This window comes from Amphiprion ocellaris, chromosome 8 (genome assembly GCF_022539595.1).
Source record: "Amphiprion ocellaris isolate individual 3 ecotype Okinawa chromosome 8, ASM2253959v1, whole genome shotgun sequence".
In the NCBI taxonomy this organism is placed as follows: domain Eukaryota; kingdom Metazoa; phylum Chordata; class Actinopteri; family Pomacentridae; genus Amphiprion; species Amphiprion ocellaris.
Window position 1 is genome coordinate 32098575 of NC_072773.1, and position 20188 is coordinate 32118762.

The window sequence follows — 20188 nt, forward strand, 5'->3', positions numbered from 1 at the left end:
GTATCATCATGCAGCAATTATCATTTTTGCAGTGCAATGTTTGTATATTCATTTTTGGCTTGTAAATTTTTTCCCTGTTCTTCTTTCTCAGAAAACCATAGTTATTTACTTTCTTGATTTAAACCATATTTGTACTGCTATACTGTAGGAAAATAATTCTACACTTCTTTCTCTGTGTTTTAATATATATACGCATTTAAAAAAAAAACAACCTCTTACCTGTAGTAGCATTAGTGGCATTATTCTTGCTAGTTGTGAATGCTGTCAAAAAACCTTATTTTCTTCTCCAAATATCTGCCCTTCTTTTTACTAACAGTGTCCTTGGTGAGAGTTAATATGTTGCTATCATTGCCAATTATTTGCATGACCAGTGAATTGTTTGCGGCTTTTGTGTGACAACAAAACAATGGGAGAGCTGTGATGTAATCTTTTTTTTGTTTGTTTGTTTTACCCCATACTTAACTTACTTAAGATGCAATCAGGAAAAGATGACGAACCACTGAAAAACACTCCAGTTAACCACAAAAGGTTGTTCAAAGATAAGTCGTGTTGTATCACACTGACAAACGGCTGGATCTCATTGGATTATCAGCTTTGTGGGTGAAAAAATGGCTTCACTGTTAAAGTTCTCATCAAAACAATACAAAATATGCCATGAAATGTCATGAATCAGTGACTGCAGCATCATGTAGTGTTTATGTAAGACACAAGGACTAGCTGTGAATTTACACTTCCAGATGTTTCATATGTAACTGAGTGACAGATTTCACAGCTTGGCTTAAGTGAAATAAACAACTAACCCCTTGTGATACAGCTGTGTAGTGTGTGCTGTGTGCCAATCTTCTCCTTCACCACAGGAGAACACAAGGCAATAAATAACTGCATGTGAATTATTTATACGGAACATGCCCGTGTTCTCTGAATTGGAGTGTAAGATGCATCATAGATCAAATGAGAGCTTATGTGATATGCAAACTTGAAGCCTCCAGTGCACAAACACAGATTCAGTCATAGTTTGTTAAAGTAAATATTTATATATTCATGGTCAGTGACAGATTAGATGGAGTTAGATGTGAGAACTTTGAATGAGTTTAGTTTACCCCTTAAGTTAATGTTTTTTTTTTATTGTACAGCTGAATAAATATCCTAAACTGAGTCAGTAAAAGCTGCAAAACTGAAAGAGCAAAAATTAACTACCCCGGGCTCTAAGCATCAGAGAAACAACAATAATCCTCACCAGAGCAAAATGAGATTTAGAGAAACCCCAGGGAAAAAATGCATTGTTTTCTGCCAAATCAAAAGTGTAATTCAGGGACTAAACATTCATTTATATACTAAAGTATATATACAGGGTTATTCCAAAAGAATTAACCAATTTTATTACGCAATATTTTAATCGGGAAAAGCAATAGAAAATTCCAGCCAAGTCACAAGTATTGTACTCACAATCAGCGTTTATTTCCTGTCTTACACGTGTTCAATGTTGCCACCACCTGCAGCAGGGCAACATCAATGCGCTAAGAGAATTCCTCCCAGATGCATATCAGCATATCATGATCCACAGAGTTGATCGCTGTTGTTATTCGATGTCATTCGATGACCTTAAACATCAAATAAAAGTTAATTGTGAGCAGAATACTTGTGACTTGGCTAGAGTTAAAATTAAAATATTAAATTTAAATACTGCATAACAAAATTGGTTTGTTCTTTTTGAATAACCCATTACAGATATATATATATATGTATATATATATATATATATATATATATGTATATATATATGTGTGTGTGTGTGTGTGTGTGTGTGTATATATATATATATATATATACACGATTGACTGAATGATTACAGACTTGTAGCTCTCACTTCAGCTGTGATGAAGTGCTCAGAAAGACTGCTGCTGAAGCACATAAAATCCTCACTGCCTCCCAGCCTTGATCAGCACCAATCTGCATACAGAGCCAACAGGTCCACAGGTGATGCCGTCAACACAGCCCTCCACACTGTGTAAACATCTTGAACAATCTGGCAGTTACGCAAGGATGTTGTTTGTGGACTTTAGTTCTGTTCTTAATCCACTCATCCAAAACAGACTGATGTCCAAACTGCGCAGAACTGGGTATCGGCAAGCACACCTGCAGATGGATCAGAGACTTTCTCACCAATCGTCTAAGGCCCCATCACTCCTCAGTCCTGACAGTGAGCACTGGGGCTGTATGCTCAGTCCCATGCTGTACACCCTGTACACCAATCCACAACAGCAGCATCTTTGTCAAATTTACAGATGACACAACTGTGGTGGGGTTTATTCACAACAATGAAACAACCTACAGAGAGGAGCTCCTGAACCTCACCACCTGGCACTCAACTCCTCGAAAACTAAAAAAACTTCTGAAGCTTATAACAATAAATCAGTGACACCGATGTTCTAAAGTTTCTCCATTTCAAATCTGCCAAATGCTATGCCTGTTTTATAATCATAGTAGTAGTGTTGTTACTTCGTCAGTGAGAGGCCCAGGCCTGGTGCAGGGACCTCCAGAAAGAAAGGGGATGTTTTTGGTTTTGTGGGAATAATAAAATTAGACACAACCTGTTATTGAAAACTATATATTCAAATATTTTAAAGTTGTCCGGAGAGGACCTTTAAATGAGTTCAGTGCAACCCAGATTGCTATGAATCCTTGTCCCTCTTCACCTTCACACAGCTGCAGTTGGCTCCATGAGCAGGAATATTACGAGATGCTGAATGATAAGCTTGACACGTGCTAATCTTATTTTGCTGCTTTTCTCAAACATTTATATCCTTTAAGTCCTTAAACTACAGCTGCATGAACATGACCAAGTCACACAGTTCTAAGATCTTCAGTTGTGTCCATCAGCAACAACACCAAGGAATTTGCACATATACATCTTTAAAAAACAACTGAAAGAAATATTGTGTTGCATAGAAATTGGATATTCATTAGAAATATCCCTAATAGACAAAGAGAAATTTTCACGACCAAATGATTGGGCAGCGCTCATCTCATTTTTTTTTTGTATCCATCTGCCTGTTCATTAAATATGTTTTAATGCAGCATTGCTTCCACAATACAGAATGCACATTAAGAAGCTTCTGTTTTTTTCACGACTTAATATTCGGCTCCACACATCACCAAAAGTGCAACATTTGTTGGAATAAATCTTTAATTGTTTTTTTTTTTTTGACATCTTGATGTCTTTGGTAAAATATATTTCTCTTATGCTTTTGAGACTTGGGAGAGCTACAAAACACTGAATTCTGTGAGAAAGCACACATTGAGGACAGGAAAGAGGAAGACAGCAACTCTTTCATCAAGGCTGTAGACATGTAGCTGGACAGGAAAAAGAACCTTACAGTGGAAAGTAAAGTTTGCCCCTGTCCAACTTTGCACTCATACTTAGCAGACTGAGTCTACTTTGTGAGAAGACTCCTTTTCTTGAGCACATGTTCCATGTCGGCGTGTTCGGATGTGTCCAGTTTGATGTCGTACTTGGCCAGGATCTTCATGATGGGCCTGATCTTTAGCCACCACTGTGTTTTGGGGATACGGTGCCTGCAGCAAAGACGAGAGATCAGTCATTGTATTACTTGTACTCATATTATCACAGTATGTCACATGGAAGATGAGCTTCTTACTCAAAATCAGTGTCTGCCTTTAGTTCAGCAAGAGGCTGGAAGGTGAGCGCCCTCTTCTTCATGCCCAACACACAGGCAGAGTCCGGCGTGTTGGCAAAGATACGACCTAAAAAGACCCAAAGTCAAACAGTCAGCGGCTCATGTAATTCTCACTGTGAACTAAGGAGGCAGAGGATTCATAATTCCTCTATTCAGACACTTTCAGGGATGAGAATGACAAATGGAAAAAAACTCGGAAAATGTCTGCACAATAATACCATAGTCAAGACACCATTTGGTTGTAGTTTTAACACTGGGGAAAGACACTAAGTCCTGCTGGAAAAGGAGGCCATAATTATAAAAAATAAAATAGGAAAATGCTTTAAAAAAAAAAAAAAAAAAGTTATTTTCCTCTCTAAAATACTTTCAATTTTCACTTTCTTAAAAAACTATTCTAATTGTTTGAACTCACTAGTAGCACTCCTCCCTGCACTGGACTGCATATATAACACTGATTGACTTGTGTTTGAGTTTTTATCCTCAGGGTGATCCAGTTTGTGTCTCAGAGTGCTGCTGGGCCTGAAGTGCAGATATGGATTGTGTTTGGAGAAAATCCTTCTAAGTTTCTGAGACACACCAGCTACATCAAAATGACTCTTCTTATTTGACATGCTAGTTTTTTTCCCAGATCTCTTTGCTGACTTCATGAAGGTCCGGTTGAGATAGCCACAGCTTTCAGATAATTTTTTAATATGCGTGTGCTCCTTTTCTTTTCTCTGCTAGGAACAGTCTCACCCCGGTTGTGAGATTCTGATAACCACTAGTTAATGTTCCGGTGTTTGGTGGGAGTAGAACAGCAGATATTGGTTTGTGTGTGTGGTTTTCCTGTAAGCCTTAATGTTGAGAGTTCCTTCCTCATGAGATATGAGAGGTGAAATTTCTTCCAGAGTGACAAAGAGAAGCCAAATTGCCTGCTACTGAAGCTCCAAGGATTAAGCTGATTTGGATAACTGAGAATCTGCACAGACAAGTAAAAGAAGCAACAAAATAGTGTAGCTTGAAAGTTTGATCCACATCTCAATGCGACTGATTAAACCAGGGGTGTCAAACTCATTTTAGTTCAGAGGCTACATTCAGCCCACTTTGATCTCAAGCGGGCCAGACCAGTAGAATCAGAGCGTAATAATCTATAAATAACAACAACTCCAAATTTTTCCTTTGTTATAGTGCAAAAAAGTACATATTACAACTTCCAGATCACAGTGTTTCTACAAAGGAACAAAACGTTTAATCACAGGTATCTGGAATTGAATGATATAGCATTTTACTTTATGATCAAAATGACAAAAGTCTGACAAAAAAAAAGACAAAAACCCCCAACAAAAACAAGACAAAATATTTCAAAAATCAGACTTGAAACGACAAAAACAACACACAAAACGACAAAAAACGAGACAAACGACACAAAGCAAAACAAAAAAGAGACAAAAATATTTGACAAAAAGTTACAAAGCAATAAAAAAATGGCTAAACAACAAAAACACCACAAAAAATTATACAAATGACAGAAACAAGAAAAAATGACAAAGGGGGGAACAAAACAACAAAAAAGTAGACTAAAAACACAAGCAAGACAAAAAAACACAAAACAACACAAAATATTGAATAAAGCAAAACATAAAACTACAAAAATGAGACAAAAAACACAAGCGAGACAAAAAAGAAACACAAAACGACAAAAACAAGAAACAAAACCACAAAAACATGCCAAACGACAAAAGTCAGACAAAAAAGAAGACAAAACATTACAAAAATGAGACACAAAAGAACAATGAACAATCTAGTATTTTACTTGATTATGAAAACAACTTGTCATGGCCTAGAAATTATTTTAAATTTACAGTTTTACAGATTCACAATTTGCAGTTAATGTCTTCTCTGTAATTTTTACACTTTGCAAAGGCGTCCCACGGGCTGGTTTGGACCCTATGGAGGGCCGCTTTTGGCCAGCGGGCCGCATGTTTTACACCCCTGGATTAAACAATGGTTATATGAGGAGAAAGAAAAATGTCCCCTGTGAATGTTATATTATTAGACACCACTGGTTCAGTATTACTGCTGATGCTATGATGTAAAGGTAGGATTTTATGGTTGTAGTTTATCTAGGTGGAGTGAATTTTAACTATTTACTTAAAATGCTTGGTAGATTTGTACAACAGTGTATAAAAATTCAGAAACTCATCATATGGTGTGAGTGTAAAATCCTAATCTGCAAAGAGTAAAAAGCGCAATATGTAGTACAGTTTTTTTTGAGAAGCACAAGTGGGAATTAATACATCAAAATTATAGACAGGACTTCCAATACATTCAAATTTTGGTTTTAGGTCCACATACCATGTCTATAGCACTGCTTGAGTTTCTCAGTCAACCACATAACAGACTTGGCACCCATCTTTGTGCCAAAGTTCCTGTCGAAGGGTGTTGGAGTGCCGCCCTGCAGTCAATAGAAGGCAGACAATTAGATTATAATGTCGAAAAAAGAGGAGAAAATCAGTCACTTTTAATTCCTCCCAACATGAACACACCTGCTGCATGTGTCCGAGAACGTTCTTGCGACAGTCGAAGATGCCTTTGCCCTCCTCTGAGTATAGGTTGAAGATGAAGTCGGTGGTGTAATTGGCGTTGCAGTTTTCATTCCTTTTGAAGATTTAAAGTTGACAGATTATTCTACTGGGCTGCATAGTGGTTAGTACCGTCGCTAAGGTTCACGTTCTGGCCTGGGGTCTTTCTGCATGGACTTTGCATGTTCTCCCTGTGCATGCATGGGTTTTTTCCAGGTTCTCCGGCTTCCTCCCACAATCCAAAAACATGCTGAGGTTAATCAGTCATTCTAAATTGTACATAGGTGTGATATGAGTGTGCTTGTTTGTATGTATATGTAGCCCTGTGATAGACTAGTGACCTGTCCAGAGTGTCCCCTGCCTTCACTCTACATCAGCTGGGATAGGCTCACTTTCAGCATAATAACAATAATAATGATGATGGCTCTGATCTATTCATGTGCCCCAGTGTGAGCAAATTAAAACAGCTAAATGGAATGGAACCACCCTGGTCTGTAATGGTAGCAAGGAACTGATGGACTTGCTGAAAGCAGTGAAAACCGCAAGCAAAGAAAGGGGACTGTTGCTGAACACGAAAAAGACCAAAATCATGGTTGTTGACGACAGCCACAGTGATGCAGATAGAAGCTTTTCTCTGGACTGTGATGTGATAGAAGAGGTGGCAAGCTTTGACTTCCTTGGTTCGGTCATCAACGCAAAAGGGAACTGCACCCAAGAGATCAAAAGAAGACGAACAATGGCCCGAAGCATAGTGCAAAACATGACCAAGCTATGGAAACGTAAACTTCCTTCCTCAAGGTCAGACTACTGAGATCAACAGCCTTTGCAGTGGCATCATATGGCTCCGAATCCTGGACTATGAAGTCAGCAGATAAAATGAGACTGGATTCTTCTGAAATGTGGTGCCACAGGAACTGAAATTGCAGAGGCTACTAGAGCTGCTGCTGACTGTAGATGATGGTGCTCTCTCATTTGAACCACAACAGCATTTACTTATGCTACATGACTTCAGAATAAGAAGAGAATTCATTAAAGTCTTCATTAATTTTATTATTCAAACCTTTGCTTTTATTACTGAGCCATGTCACAATGTTTTCAGTTAAAATGACCTATAAGAGTGAATTCCCGTGGACTTGTAGGTACAGAATGTGTTAAAATCTTCGGTTTACATGCTTCTGCTGCAGCCAAAGGGTAAAATAAAAGCACTCACACTTTTTAGTGATGATTAAGGCTTCGTCAAATCAATAGTGGGTAAACTTCAAGCACAATATGTGGGTGGTATCTGGTTCAGTGTTTCCCCACATTGCTGGTATTTGAACACTTGAAGACTTCACTTCTTTCCTTCACCTGAACAAAACTTACCTGAGAATCAAACCCCTCTTCACTGTTGTCTTCATCTTCTCCACAAGATGCTCCACATTCATCTGTTGGCAGAGTTCACAGATCACATCACTACTCAGTCTGCAGAAAACTAAACAATCCTGCACACCAAACTCACTTTATTTTAGGCCACATTTATGCAAAAATTTTGTCTGCTTAATTTGTGCTTGCTGATAATTTGTGTGGCTGAAATGTAACGTTAAAGAGGGTGATTGCAAGCGTGCAGGATTCACTGGTGTGCACAGTTTTGCAATCTTAAACTGACTGTGTTTTTGCATGAGCTCACCTCCAGATCTTTAATGTTGAATTTGTCCTCAAAGATGTAGGCGGCGTCGGCTCCAGCAGCCAGACCGGCCATAGTGGCCAAGTAGCCGCAGTATCCGCCCATAGTCTCAACGATGAAGACGCGGCGTTTGGTCCCTGCTGCAGACTGCTTGATTCTGTCACAGGTCTGCAGACAAAAAAAGGAATGTGTTTAGTTGTGTGTTTTAAATAAATATGTGCGAGTGCATTTGCTGTAAAGCCACTGACTGAGGTGATGGTGTTGAGGGCAGTGTCTGCGCCGATGCTGAAGTCAGAGCCGGGGACGTTGTTGGAGACGGTGGCGGGGATGACCACCATAGGAATGCACATCTCCTCATATTTCTCTCTGGCCTGAACCAGCTCCAGGCCTCCAACATAGGCCTGCAGCAGCAAGGAAATTAAGATTCATTCGTTTGTGAGCTTCGAATAGAAACTTCAAGCTTATACAACTCTGACAAGGAGCCTGAGAGAACAATAGTGTTTACAGGACTTACTTCAAATCCACCAATGATCACCAAAGCATGGATGTTATGTTTTGCGATGTTCTGGCTGATTTCCTCCAACATTTTGGCTGGAAGGGTTCTTTCAGAAACACAGATGAAGAATAAAGTGAAAATCTTTTCAGTTTTTAGACAAAAACATGTCTTTCCAATAGAGCTGCACCACTAAAAAATAGAACAGGTGCAGTGTGGTTTACCTCTTGGTACCCAACATGGAACCTCCCTTTCCAGTCCAGCCGCTCACTGAAGTCCAAGTGATGGGCTCAATCTGAAGAAAGACAAACAAAGCAACTGACAATACGAAATGCTAATATACATATCCATTAAGAGACAAATAACACATACATACACACATACAAAAATTCAACCGTATATACAGTACAGTAAATAGCAAGAAGTTATCTTGTAGAATTACTTCAAAAAAAATTATAGACTAAATATTCACAGGAGATATAAAGAAACCTGATCAGAGTGCAGACAGTCCTGTATGTTTAATTTGTTAAATTTGTATATTTGACAATACGTTTTTCTAGCTTTGTCCTGCTTGCACTGCCTTTGTGTCTAGTTTGTATATGGGTCAATACATAATTGAGGGACTTTTGAAGTCCAATGGATATACCTAGCATATATTTTTATTAAAAGTTAAAAAAGTGTTTTTATGTTCATTACGATCATGTGTTTACCTTTGAGTTGGTCTGTGCACTAACGAGAAGGAGTTTCTATTTTTTTCAGCTGCCAACATAAATATCTTCATATTTGTGTCCTTGGTTCAAACCTTTACAGATCGATATGTGAAATAATGTTGGAAATGTTTGGTTACCTGTCCGTGAGCCAGACCGTCAAAGCCGTCATGAACAGCCAGCATGTTGTGACCCTGGATGATTCCCATCCTGACCGCTGCACGAACAGCAGCGTTCATTCCAGCGCAGGGAGCTCCGATGTTCATGATGGCCACGTTTATGTTGCTCTGTCCGTAAAGAAGAAGGTGAACTGAGGGGTGAGTTATGAAAAACAGCAGCAAGAGTCTGATTTAGGAAATGAATGATGCTCACCTTAACATCTGGGGGGTTGATGTGAGCCAGCTGCTTGTATGTGTTCCAGTTGTTCTCAAAACTCCTGCACATCAGAAATCAGGCTGAGTGAGCAACACTATTAAATTAAAATGACAGTTTTCTGTTCAAATATTTCAATGGTGCAGTTAATCACCAACAAGGTTTTCTGTGTTTTGTTTTGTGTTTAATTTATTGGTCAAGTCATAAGTATTCTACAGTGTTTAATAGGAACAAATTAATAAATCATTCCATTTTAAAACCATTTTTGATCATTTTATTCATATATGAAGGTTGTATTATAGGAGTTGAATTAAAAAAAGAACAATTATTAATTACTAACTTTCTTTTCTCATCTTATATAATGAATAATTTAGTGAATGGTAAAGAAAATTTCATCTCAAAAAGTTTTACATTCATGTATTTTCTGTATTCACTTGTATAGTTTCGATTTTGTTCTCCTAAATTCAACCTACAGAACACCAACTCAGATTGATCATTTGGTATTTGGGCCAATTAGGGTTCCAACTAGGGATGTCTGATATTAGCTTTCTTGCTGATAACCGACATGCCAATATTGTCTAACTCTCAATTTCCGATTCCGATATCAGTCGATATCGATTTATGTGGGCTATTTCACTAATTTTAGGTAACATCACATATTTCCTGTGATGGAATTAACACACCATACCTAATTTTATTGTGATGTCCCATTGGATGCATTCTCAAATTCAACAAGGCTTTCCAAATGTAAACAGTCTGTGCAAAATAAGAAAACCACTTCAACTTAAGTTATGGAAAAATGTCCTTTTTAAAAAAAATTGTCTCAAACAACAGTTCACACTTTCCCCCTCTCTAAGAGTTAATGCCGGCGAAATCCAGGCATTATTTATCGATTTTCATGATAAATAAAAAAAAAAACAATAGCGATATTGACCAATATTACATTTTAATGTCAATATCGGGCCAATAATATCGATGGGCTATCCCTAGTTCCAACAACAGGTCGGTATGTTGGCTTTACTTCAACTTTTAAACTTTTAAGTGGCTCAAACATATTATTCTATTGGGATTAAAGATAATAAAAGTTTGTAGTTATTTTAGGAGCAGACTCCAGGCTCCATTGTGCTACACAGTGATGTCTTTTTTTTTGGGGGGGGGGGTGTCCTTACACTGAACAAATACGTACTTTCCTCTGAGCTTAATGGCATCTTCAAATCTGCCCTGAGCCATGGCAGCAGTCACATCTTTGGTCTGTAAAGAAAAGAAAGTACATGAAGAACTCCCTCTCTGTGTTAATGGAAATCTTTTAAAATGAGCACAGCAGCACATTAGGAAAGTATCTGGTGAAAACACTCTGACGTACCACTTGCACACACTCCATGAGCGGCAGTCTGACCGCCTGGTTCCCCGACAGACTGACCACACAGGCAGGAGTGTCTGGAGTCGCCTCCAGCAGCGCCATCACCGCCTCCACGCCCATCCTGCTGCCCTGGATCATAAAAACACACACCGGTCAGATCAACAGGTGTGTGTAGAGCTGCATGATGTCCTTTATATTAGAGTTATTCTGAATTCTGCCTGAGTTTTGCCTGAAACTCTATTACAAACTATGGATGTTTAAAATTGTATGTTAAAGTTTACATTGATATATCAAATACTTTCTGCACATTTTTTAGCACACTGAATTTCTCAGGAACTATTAAAGATAAAAACCAAAAATTTTCAGTGTTATTGTCATGCAGTTGATTTGGAAATTGCAATTTTAGATCAAATAGTCTCTGATTATGGGTGAATAGTAATATGAAAAAGTATGCCATCATGAAAAGTCCCATCTTTGAACATAGATGCTAAAACAATGCTAAAACAGAAATCAGCTTGTGACCTCATATGTCTGATGTTATTTTCTTTCTCAGTTACATTTTGAGAAACATTTTAAAACTCAAGCACTCTGTTCTAATTGTATTAGGCTATCTAGCCCTATTTATCAATTTCTTTGGTACAACTTCAGCAAAAATACCTTTCTTTTCATTTTTGTGACCAAGTATTTCATATTAAAAAGAAGCATGTCTGTTTTATTTTGTATTATTGTGGCATGTCGCTACATTTGGTTCAGAAAATATCACTTGCTGACTGCATTATCAATTTGTTAGGGAATTTCTGCTCAAAGATGGAACTTTTCAAGAAGGTTTCAATTTTATTTTCATATTTAAACTCACTCAAAATCGGAGACTATTTGATCAACTTGTCCAATGTTACAGATTCTGAATCAATAACATGATGAGCAATGACAATGATATTTTAAGGCTTTTGTTTTTAATAATTCTTGAGATATTGTCTTTTAAACAAGGCCTCAAATTGCAATATGTGCATAAAACACACTGGGATTGAGTCAATAGGCATTTAAAAGCACACATCATAAAAAATGTTCATAAATTTTAAGGCGAAAAACTGTCAAACCATGATGGTGAAAATCTGTTTGATACAGTTTATATAACACTGAATCACCATAAAACTGTATTTTTAAAAAATATTTCCCTACTCTTTCACAGCTATTTAATGGAAAAATGCTGTAATATGTCTAACATTCAATACTGTAGTTTTTGTATTTATTTCTCAAAAAGAATAGAACTACTCACAGTTAAATGTATGTACTGTTGTGCTGATAACAGAAACATGCCGTCATATTTATAACATGGCGATTGTTGAATTTATTTCATGTAAAAAATACAGTTTGTACTGACATACTTTGTGTTAATAATGGGCATATGCTTTAATATTTATGACAGCTATAACTGCATTTTTTGCAAGCATGTCATTCAAAAAATACCTATATTTAATGTTAAATACATTAACTTTTGTGCTGATAATGCAAAAATGCTGTAATATTGATGATAGGTCACACAAAATTTATTTTATAGGTGTTTTCATGTAAATTTTCAATGAGAATTAAAATCTCTTTAAAGGTTAAAACTTTATTTTTACAGTAAAATGTGTAGTGAAGCACATTTTTTAACCGTAAAATCAACAGTATCAATAGATTTCTTTACCATAAATGAAGAACATCTTGAAAATGAAAATCACAGCTGCCTTAATTTTACGGTCAACAAACCAATTTTTTACAGTGCAGTTTATTTAAAAAAATATTTAATATATCAAGCTACAATTTCAGAAATATCTTAACAAATATCTGTACTTTATGCTAAAAAACAAAACACCAGCGAAATCAGAGATGGTTGAGCAGAAACAGTTCTAAAAATGTAACGAGTTTCATTGAGATTCTCACCAGGATTCTGTCAAAGGCGGACGGCGTTCCTCCTCTCTGTACGTGTCCAAGAATGGTGGTGCGAGTATCAAAGCCAAGTCTGTCAGTCACCAGCTGGAGACAAATAAATCCACTGGTTTGTTTGGCAAATTGTCTGTGCATCTCACAGAAAGATATTTATTTGGCCTTCTGTTGGCTTTATTAGACAGCTAGTGTAAAGAGGCAAACAGGAAAGTAGGGAGAAGAATGAAAGACCCGCCGCAAAGGGCTGTGAGCTGGAATCAGACCCAGGCCGCTACGTCGAGGATTATAGCCCCTGTTTATGGGTCACCCACTCAACGAGTTGAGCTTTCTGGGTGCCCTCACCATTACATTTTACCATGCTGACTCATGTGAGAAGAGCTCACCTTCTTGATCTGGTCAGACGTGATCGGTTTGCCGTCTCTGGATATGGCGCCTTCAGCAACGATGATCACGTTCAGACGAGAACCTCGGGCCCTTTGCTAAAGGACACAAAATCACAATTAAGCATTCTGATGTGTGCAAACAGAAAGTGCAGGCAGGAATCTGTATCTACGGATAAACACAAACTCACGTCTGTCAGCCTCCTGCACAGGTGGTTCTCCCAGCCCTCATCTGGTGGCATCTCTGGAATGAAAACCCAGTCGGCTCCGCAGGCCAAAGCAGTGACCAGAGCTAGATACCTGCAGACACAAACATGAGATAAACCTGAACAATCTGCACAGAATTCAAGAGCAGGTAGGCGTGTGTTCATATGTTTAGTCGGTTAAGAAGACATGAGGCTCTTAAGAGTTTTCTAGAAATCAAATGATGATCTGTGTCAATGCATTTCACTTTCAATTTCATAATATATGAGCAAAGATTGCAAACAAAGTGCCAAAATATACTATATGAGATTTTTAATATTCTCTTTTACACAACTGACATACATAAAAAAAGAAAAGATACTGACCCACAGTGTCTGCCCATCACTTCCAGTATAAACGTCCTCTGGTGGCTGTGGAAGCATACAGTATTTTGTATAAATCAACAGGAAATCACAATTTATTTCTGCCATTTTCAATTAAATTTACACTCAAAAATATTAGTCCAATCATTTAGATCACAGAATAATTTGGATTCTATGTACAGAGGACTATGAAACTGCAAAACCATGAAGCAAATTGTGTATTTTTGTGTGCCAATAGACATCACAAATGCTGCTTTGTATTACTTTGCATCAGAAATGTGATATATTGCTCCATATTTTAACATTTTTCTCCTATTGCTGCTATAGAGTGGTCTAATTTAATTACTTTTGGATTAGCAAAATGAATAAAAACAAAGAAGTAATACAAAAAAAAAGGCCTTTAAGTAGCTATGGTCAGGTGGATCTCATTAAAATGGTTTAAGGTTCTACTAAAGAATTGAATTCTTGTTAAAGCATTATTTCCTAAACCAGCAGGAGTTGAACTGTTCTGCGCAAATGACATCTGATGGAGGGAGAAAATGCAGGTTTAGAAACTGATCTCTTGGTGGTTTCTCACCTCTGTGCGGTTGTGGTGATGGCGTCGACCACCTCGATGATGCGGTGCAGAGCAGAGTCAGTGCCGATGGTCATATCGGTGCCGCAGAAGTCGTTGTCAATGGAGCCGACCATACCCACAATGTTCAGGTGGGACGATTTCCTGGCTTGCTCGTCTGTGATCTTACCTGCAGAAAAAATAAATAAACACAAGTCAGACATTTTATCTGTAATGTTAAGAGACATGGACTTCCTGTCCAAAAAAAAAGTCACCACTTGGATTTAACTAAGCAAATATAAATAGGTAAGAGTCTTCCATTGGATAATTACTGCAGGGATGAATATGTTTCAGCTGCAACAACTTATTTAACCCTAGCTGATGCAGTGAGGAGCTTCTTTGGATAACTCAAAACATAATGTGTAAACTTAAGCATTACAACTCTGAAAAGAGGTGCATCAGAAACATAACAATGCAGAATGGTAGAAGATGCATGAAATCTGTCACAAAATGATAACCTAATAAGTGAAGAGGTGGGCCTATCGATCCAAATATAATATCGATACCAGCATTGGTACTGATATTAAACGATACCAGTGTAATGAGACCGATATTTTAGTTTCAGTTTATGTCCTGTATGTCTGAACTGCTGCGGTTTCATCAAAGAGGCGATCTGACTGTCTGTCAGAGCTCCTCCTATCACAGAGCAGCAGCACTTCGCTATTCCTCCTCTTGTGTCTGGTTGTTCTACTGTCACGAAACTCAGAGGCTCCAGACAAACAATCAAACAGGCTCAGCAGCTACATCATACATTATAGTGGTGGAAAGTGTAACTTTCATTTCTTCTGTGGCTCTGTCAGTCTGTTCCACCCTGATGTGTAAAACAAGCTGTTTAGCTGTTGTACGTTCCTTAACCAGAACTAAGGAAAGAGGAGGCAGAGAGCGAGGAAGTTACTGAACCAGTGAGACAATCACGAAGGCTAGCACCATAGCACGGCTACAAAATTAAATAATCATCAATCACAATAATGATTTTTAGCTTCTACTCACTATATGATAACGACTGACTTCGATCTTTAAATTATAAAAATGTGCATTAAAAATCACTCATTTCATCTCGGACTAATCTGAAATGAGGACACTTTATCTCACTCTTTTCAAAGTAATTTTTGCTCACACACCTGTCTGAGCCCCGCAGCCACTGAGCAGCACCAGTCTGTACTGTGAATCGTTTAGGGAACATCAGTCGATATGTTCATTAGTGAGGTGTTTCACTTCTAACCAGGTAGGAACGATGAACTGACTGACTGTCACACCAGTGTGACTGCTGAAGTTAGTCTGGAGTATCGGTATCGACAATACTGGCCCTGTATTTACGTGGTATCAGATCGATACCAAATCTTGCAGTATCACACACCACTAAATAAATGTACAGGAGACTGAAGCAAAAGTTTGAACATGTCTGGGAATGTTCTCTGTAAAACATGATGTAATGATAACCTAATGTCTTCTGTAAAGTGAGATCTAGGGGTGAAATATGACAACCTGATGTCATGATCTGACCAATAGATTTAGAAAAGTAGAATGGTATCCAATCATACACCTTATAGGCGTTGAAAAATGACCAACTCTCACAGCATAAAAGACGATGCATAGCTCAGTACCTCTGGTTTTTCTTGAAGGTATTAATCACTCCTAAGAATTACTCCTGGATTTTTGTCGACAATAAATCCTGCTTCCTCCAAATGCTGACTTCTCCTGGTGATTTTTTTTGAAGATCTTTAACATTTGAACACGGTTAAGTCTTAGACTCTGGCCCATGATTTGTGACTTAGATCACACTTCATCATTACCGGCTCGGACCAGGTCGGCCAGCAGTCCACTCCACTCAGTCCTGAACTCGTTGGCTCCGGTCAGACTGCCGTCGCCTCCGATCACACACAGGTTGGTGATGCCGAGCTCCACCAGGTTGCAGGCTGCCTGCATTCGGCCCTCCCTGCTCCTGAAGTCCTTACAGCGGGCACTGCCGATGACGGTGCCTCCCTGATGCAAGAAGAAGGAGACTATATTAGTATTTATCATTCATTTCTCACTAACTCACATCTAGTGAGGTTGCATCATGCTGTGGGTAAATAGTGTCGGCCCTTTAAAGACTATGTCTTAGAAATCTGCCCCGTCTCGTGCTCTCTTTCAGTCCTACATGAGTCTTCGAGTGTCACGTTTTTTCCACTGCCAGGCCACTTTATTTAGACAGCAGAGCCGATATAAAGAAATGTGAATCACAAGCTTTGCAGTATCATTTCATCTCTAAGGCAGAGTCAGCTGTTTAACGTCATCGCTCAACTAGAATTACCACCTCTCGGTTGTATTTCTCCAGCAACAAGTCAAAGTTGTAGTTTACATCCATTTCCCTGAGTCACGGTGTTGAATGTTGGCTTTGCATGTTGTTTTACAGAACAAGATGATGTGGCAGTGAAATTGTCCTTTTGGATATAAAATGTCATCATTTAGGCTTGGATTTTTTTTTTTTTCCCCACAATATTTTTATTTTGTTTTTCACAGCAATGGAAACATCTTTACATTGTATAGAAACTTGAATACAAACTGTTTTGCTGCTTTTTAAAAAAAACAACAACACAAAAAACAAACAAAAAGTAACAGCAAACAAATAAACAAACTGCTTCTCTCCTCTATAAACTTTAGTGCAAGTCCAGTTACAGTCTGTTATTTCAAAGATAACACAACAAAATCAGCACTTAAGTGCCCTTATATCAGTACATAAGTGCACATGCATTCCTATGAGAATATACACAAAAATAAAAATGCAGGTGCAGAAGCTGCATGGTCCATCAATCACTCATCAATCTGAGGGTCTGCTAAATCTTGATCTTTGACATACTTCACAAAGGGTGCCCATATGTTTTCAAAGACCTGCTGCTTGTCTTTCAAAATGTAAGTTATTTTTTCTACAGGGAGATTTGACAGCATCTGTCTCACCCACTGGCTGATACTTAGTCTACTCATTGATTTCCAAAGTAACGCAATACACTTCTTAGCAGTAAGCAAGCTGAGGTCTATAAAAGCTCTTTCATGTTTTTTTATATTTGGAATTTTTTGGATACAGTCCCAGGAGGAAAAATTTTGGATTTGTTGGAATTTGTTTTGAAATAGTTTTTTCTGTTGTTTTCCTCACCTCCTCCCAAAATGGGCTTATTTTCCTACATTGCCAGATACAGTGAAAAAAAGTTCCCTTCGCATCTATGCATTTTGTGCAGATGTCTGGAATGTTTTTGTCATATTTATTTAATTCAACTGGAGTGATGTAAGTCCTCATTAACCATTTGTAATGAATTAACTTATTGTGTGTGTTTATAGATTTGGTGTGTGCTTCAGCTCAGGCCAAACTCCAGTCTTCCTCTGAAATCTCCAATTGTAAGTTTTCTGACCAGGCCTTGCGTTTGTGATGCGAGTTTTCAGATGACGAAGATGTCAGTAGATTGTAGATTTCTGAGATGAGACCTTTTCTCTGGCTGTTTTTTAGCATAATTTTTTCTAATGAAGATTGTTTAGGTTTCCTATGTTCATTGTTTTGACTAGTTTTAATAAAGTTTCTAATCTGGAGGTATTTAAAAAGGCTTGGATTTTTAATTAGATCCTGTACTTGTCCCCTGTCTGCTCTGCATAAACACTGCCTGAAACACAAAACACAAATATTTAATGATAATATTTGAGATTGTGTAAAATTTTAAGAGTGTCTGAAAACTTTTTTCCACCACTGTATTTGCTTTACTCTCCTCTACAAACAGACAACACAATAACTACACGTATCTCTTGTGTGTAGTTTTTATTGTGTGTGTCTGTGTATTTATTCATCACTCACCAGTTGGAGCATCATGGAAACACTCTCCCATGTAGCGGGACGGATGTTGTCTCCTCCATCCACCAGGCCCTGGTAGCCCTGCAGCAGCACATAACAACACACACTGTGTTTTAATGAGCCTCATGAGTCTCTGTCTTGGATTGATTTGTAATATTATCATGCATCAGTGTACAGCAACCTGCACAGAGCAGATACCTCATGAACAAAGTAGACTTTGGCTCCGGTGTAGAGCCCAACTCTGACTGTGGCTCTGACAGCGGCATTCATACCTGAGACACACAAACAGCATGATCTGGTTTGATTTACGCAAAATAAATGTCAGATTCTCCTCATCGGATATCAACCGAAGACCTTTCAGCGCCATCTTAACCTTTCGGTGACTTGGCCTGCAACAGATGAGACAAAAATAGCCATAGAGGGAAAGGACGGAGCTGGGTTTAGGAGGACTGTACATCTTGTGTACCGTCTCGCCCCCCCTTGGACGTCCAGTACACTAAAGGCCACTGTGAGAAGTTGTGTTGTGGCAGGCTGGCATGTCGCGGCTCTCGTTTCACCGGACAGCAGCTGTGGATGGGGGGCGTTTCTCTCCTCCATACCACAAAAAGGTCAGCGCCACTAAAATTAGCCACAAAGATGTAAAAGAAGAGAACACACAAGGGGGCACGAGAGGCGAGCCTCGACACAAAGGGTTCAGAGATAAAGATCGCACCGGAAAAATGAGACATCAGGCAGTTAATGGATGTAAAGTTTTAGATTGCACAAGGCGGAACAATGATTGATGATTGAACTAACAGGTTGGATTTTAACAAGAATCAGAAACAGGTTTATTGTCAAGTAGGTTTTCACATCAAAAGAATCTGACTTGGTATTTTAGTGCATAAATGTAAAAATGTAGATTAAAAAAGTGTAATCAAGTCATTATAAGTCATAAAAAATAATAGAAATACATCTGGTGTGCAGGAATGTGCAACTTTGTTTTGATTTTTTATGAGAATATGAAGCTGAAACGCTGACTGTAAAGCAGTGAACACATGATGTGATCCTTCTTTGAGCTAAACATCCATCATCCTCTGACAGCTGGCCTTCAACTGTGACACTCTGACAGCTGGGATGAATGCTGCTTGCCCTTTCTGTTCTCTGGCTGCGGATCTTAAGATGTCTTGCAGTCAGAACATTAACGTGACACTTTCTTGGCCTCCGTGAGACACATTTCAACAGCTGGTTGGGATCCAGTGTTCAGCAGGGAACATGCTGCATCTTCATTCATTTCAACAGTTCAAAACAAAGCCGTGGTTCCTGCTTACCTTGGGCGTCTCCTCCCGACGTCAGCACGGCGATGGACCGGCCGATCCCCATCTTGGTGGGGTCCACAGTGGGGTGGACGTTCTGGGACATGTTTCCAGAGGAGCCGGGCAGACAGGTAGCCTCGACAAAGGGGAAAGCAGAAAGGACAGAGTGCACTTCCTTCAATCTCTGCTTCTCAGGGGAGTCACGAGTGAAGACGCTGGCTTTATAGAGTACAGTTCTTGATCCTGCCCCCTCCCACTGACACCCTCCACCACTCACTCTACCACTCACAGAGCCTAAACTAAATATAATCAGGCCCAGTTACCACCTGCAGTGGACAGTCACACACAAGGAAACACATAATGCAGCAGGAGGAAGTGTAAACGCATCTCAGATCAGTTATTTTATATTAATGCAGTGCTGTGAGAGAATATTCACCCCCTAAATCTCAAAAAACCTGGTTGCAGCAGGACTGGACACCCAGACAGCCATGATCAATTAAATCGTCACTTAAAATACTCAGAAAGGTCTTCCCAGTAGCATCCCTCGGAAGAGATAAAGAAGTAGGGAAGGAATATATAGTTATTTCTAAGGAGTAAGAGATGATCTTACAGTGGTGAACCTTCCATGAAGAGTGGGGACAACTCATCCAGAGAGTAAGAAAACATCTAACTATCCAAGGAACTACAGACCTCTGGCTCTCCATTTTAAAGGCCAGAGTTCATGACTCCACTACCTCAAA

At 38.8% G+C, this 20188-nt stretch overlaps 1 protein-coding gene across 1 annotated transcript; it reads right to left on the reverse strand.

Annotated features, from left to right (window-relative positions):
- Window positions 1-3169: 3169 nt before the first annotated feature.
- Window positions 3170-19651, reverse strand: LOC111566980 (ATP-dependent 6-phosphofructokinase, muscle type). Its single transcript, XM_035947071.2, has 22 exons — window positions 19464-19651; window positions 18355-18428; window positions 18160-18237; window positions 16133-16322; window positions 14304-14469; window positions 13730-13774; window positions 13352-13460; window positions 13164-13259; window positions 12778-12870; window positions 10858-10983; window positions 10681-10745; window positions 9495-9558; window positions 9263-9409; window positions 8640-8710; window positions 8437-8524; window positions 8171-8323; window positions 7926-8090; window positions 7622-7683; window positions 6224-6335; window positions 6033-6132; window positions 3660-3765; window positions 3170-3576 (listed from the first exon to the last, which is right to left on the reverse strand). The coding sequence occupies exons 1-22, from the start codon at window positions 19552-19554 to the stop codon at window positions 3435-3437; spliced, it is 2343 nt and encodes a 780-aa protein (XP_035802964.2). The 5' UTR covers window positions 19555-19651; the 3' UTR covers window positions 3170-3434.
- Between the last annotated feature and the right edge of the window lie 537 nt (window positions 19652-20188).

What these genes read in the sequence shown, in the direction of transcription:
- LOC111566980 (XM_035947071.2), bottom strand. Translation starts at nt 19,554, where the DNA reads ATGTCCCAGAACGTCCACCCCACTGTGGACCCCACCAAGATGGGGATC. An exon ending in AAGAGGGGTTTGATTCTCAG is followed by an intron (nt 6,336 to 7,621) that starts GTAAGTTTTGTT and finishes AATCTTCAAAAG; the next exon opens with GAATGAAAACTGCAACGCCA. An exon ending in TTCTCGGACACATGCAGCAG is followed by an intron (nt 6,133 to 6,223) that starts GTGTGTTCATGT and finishes TATTGACTGCAG; the next exon opens with GGCGGCACTCCAACACCCTT.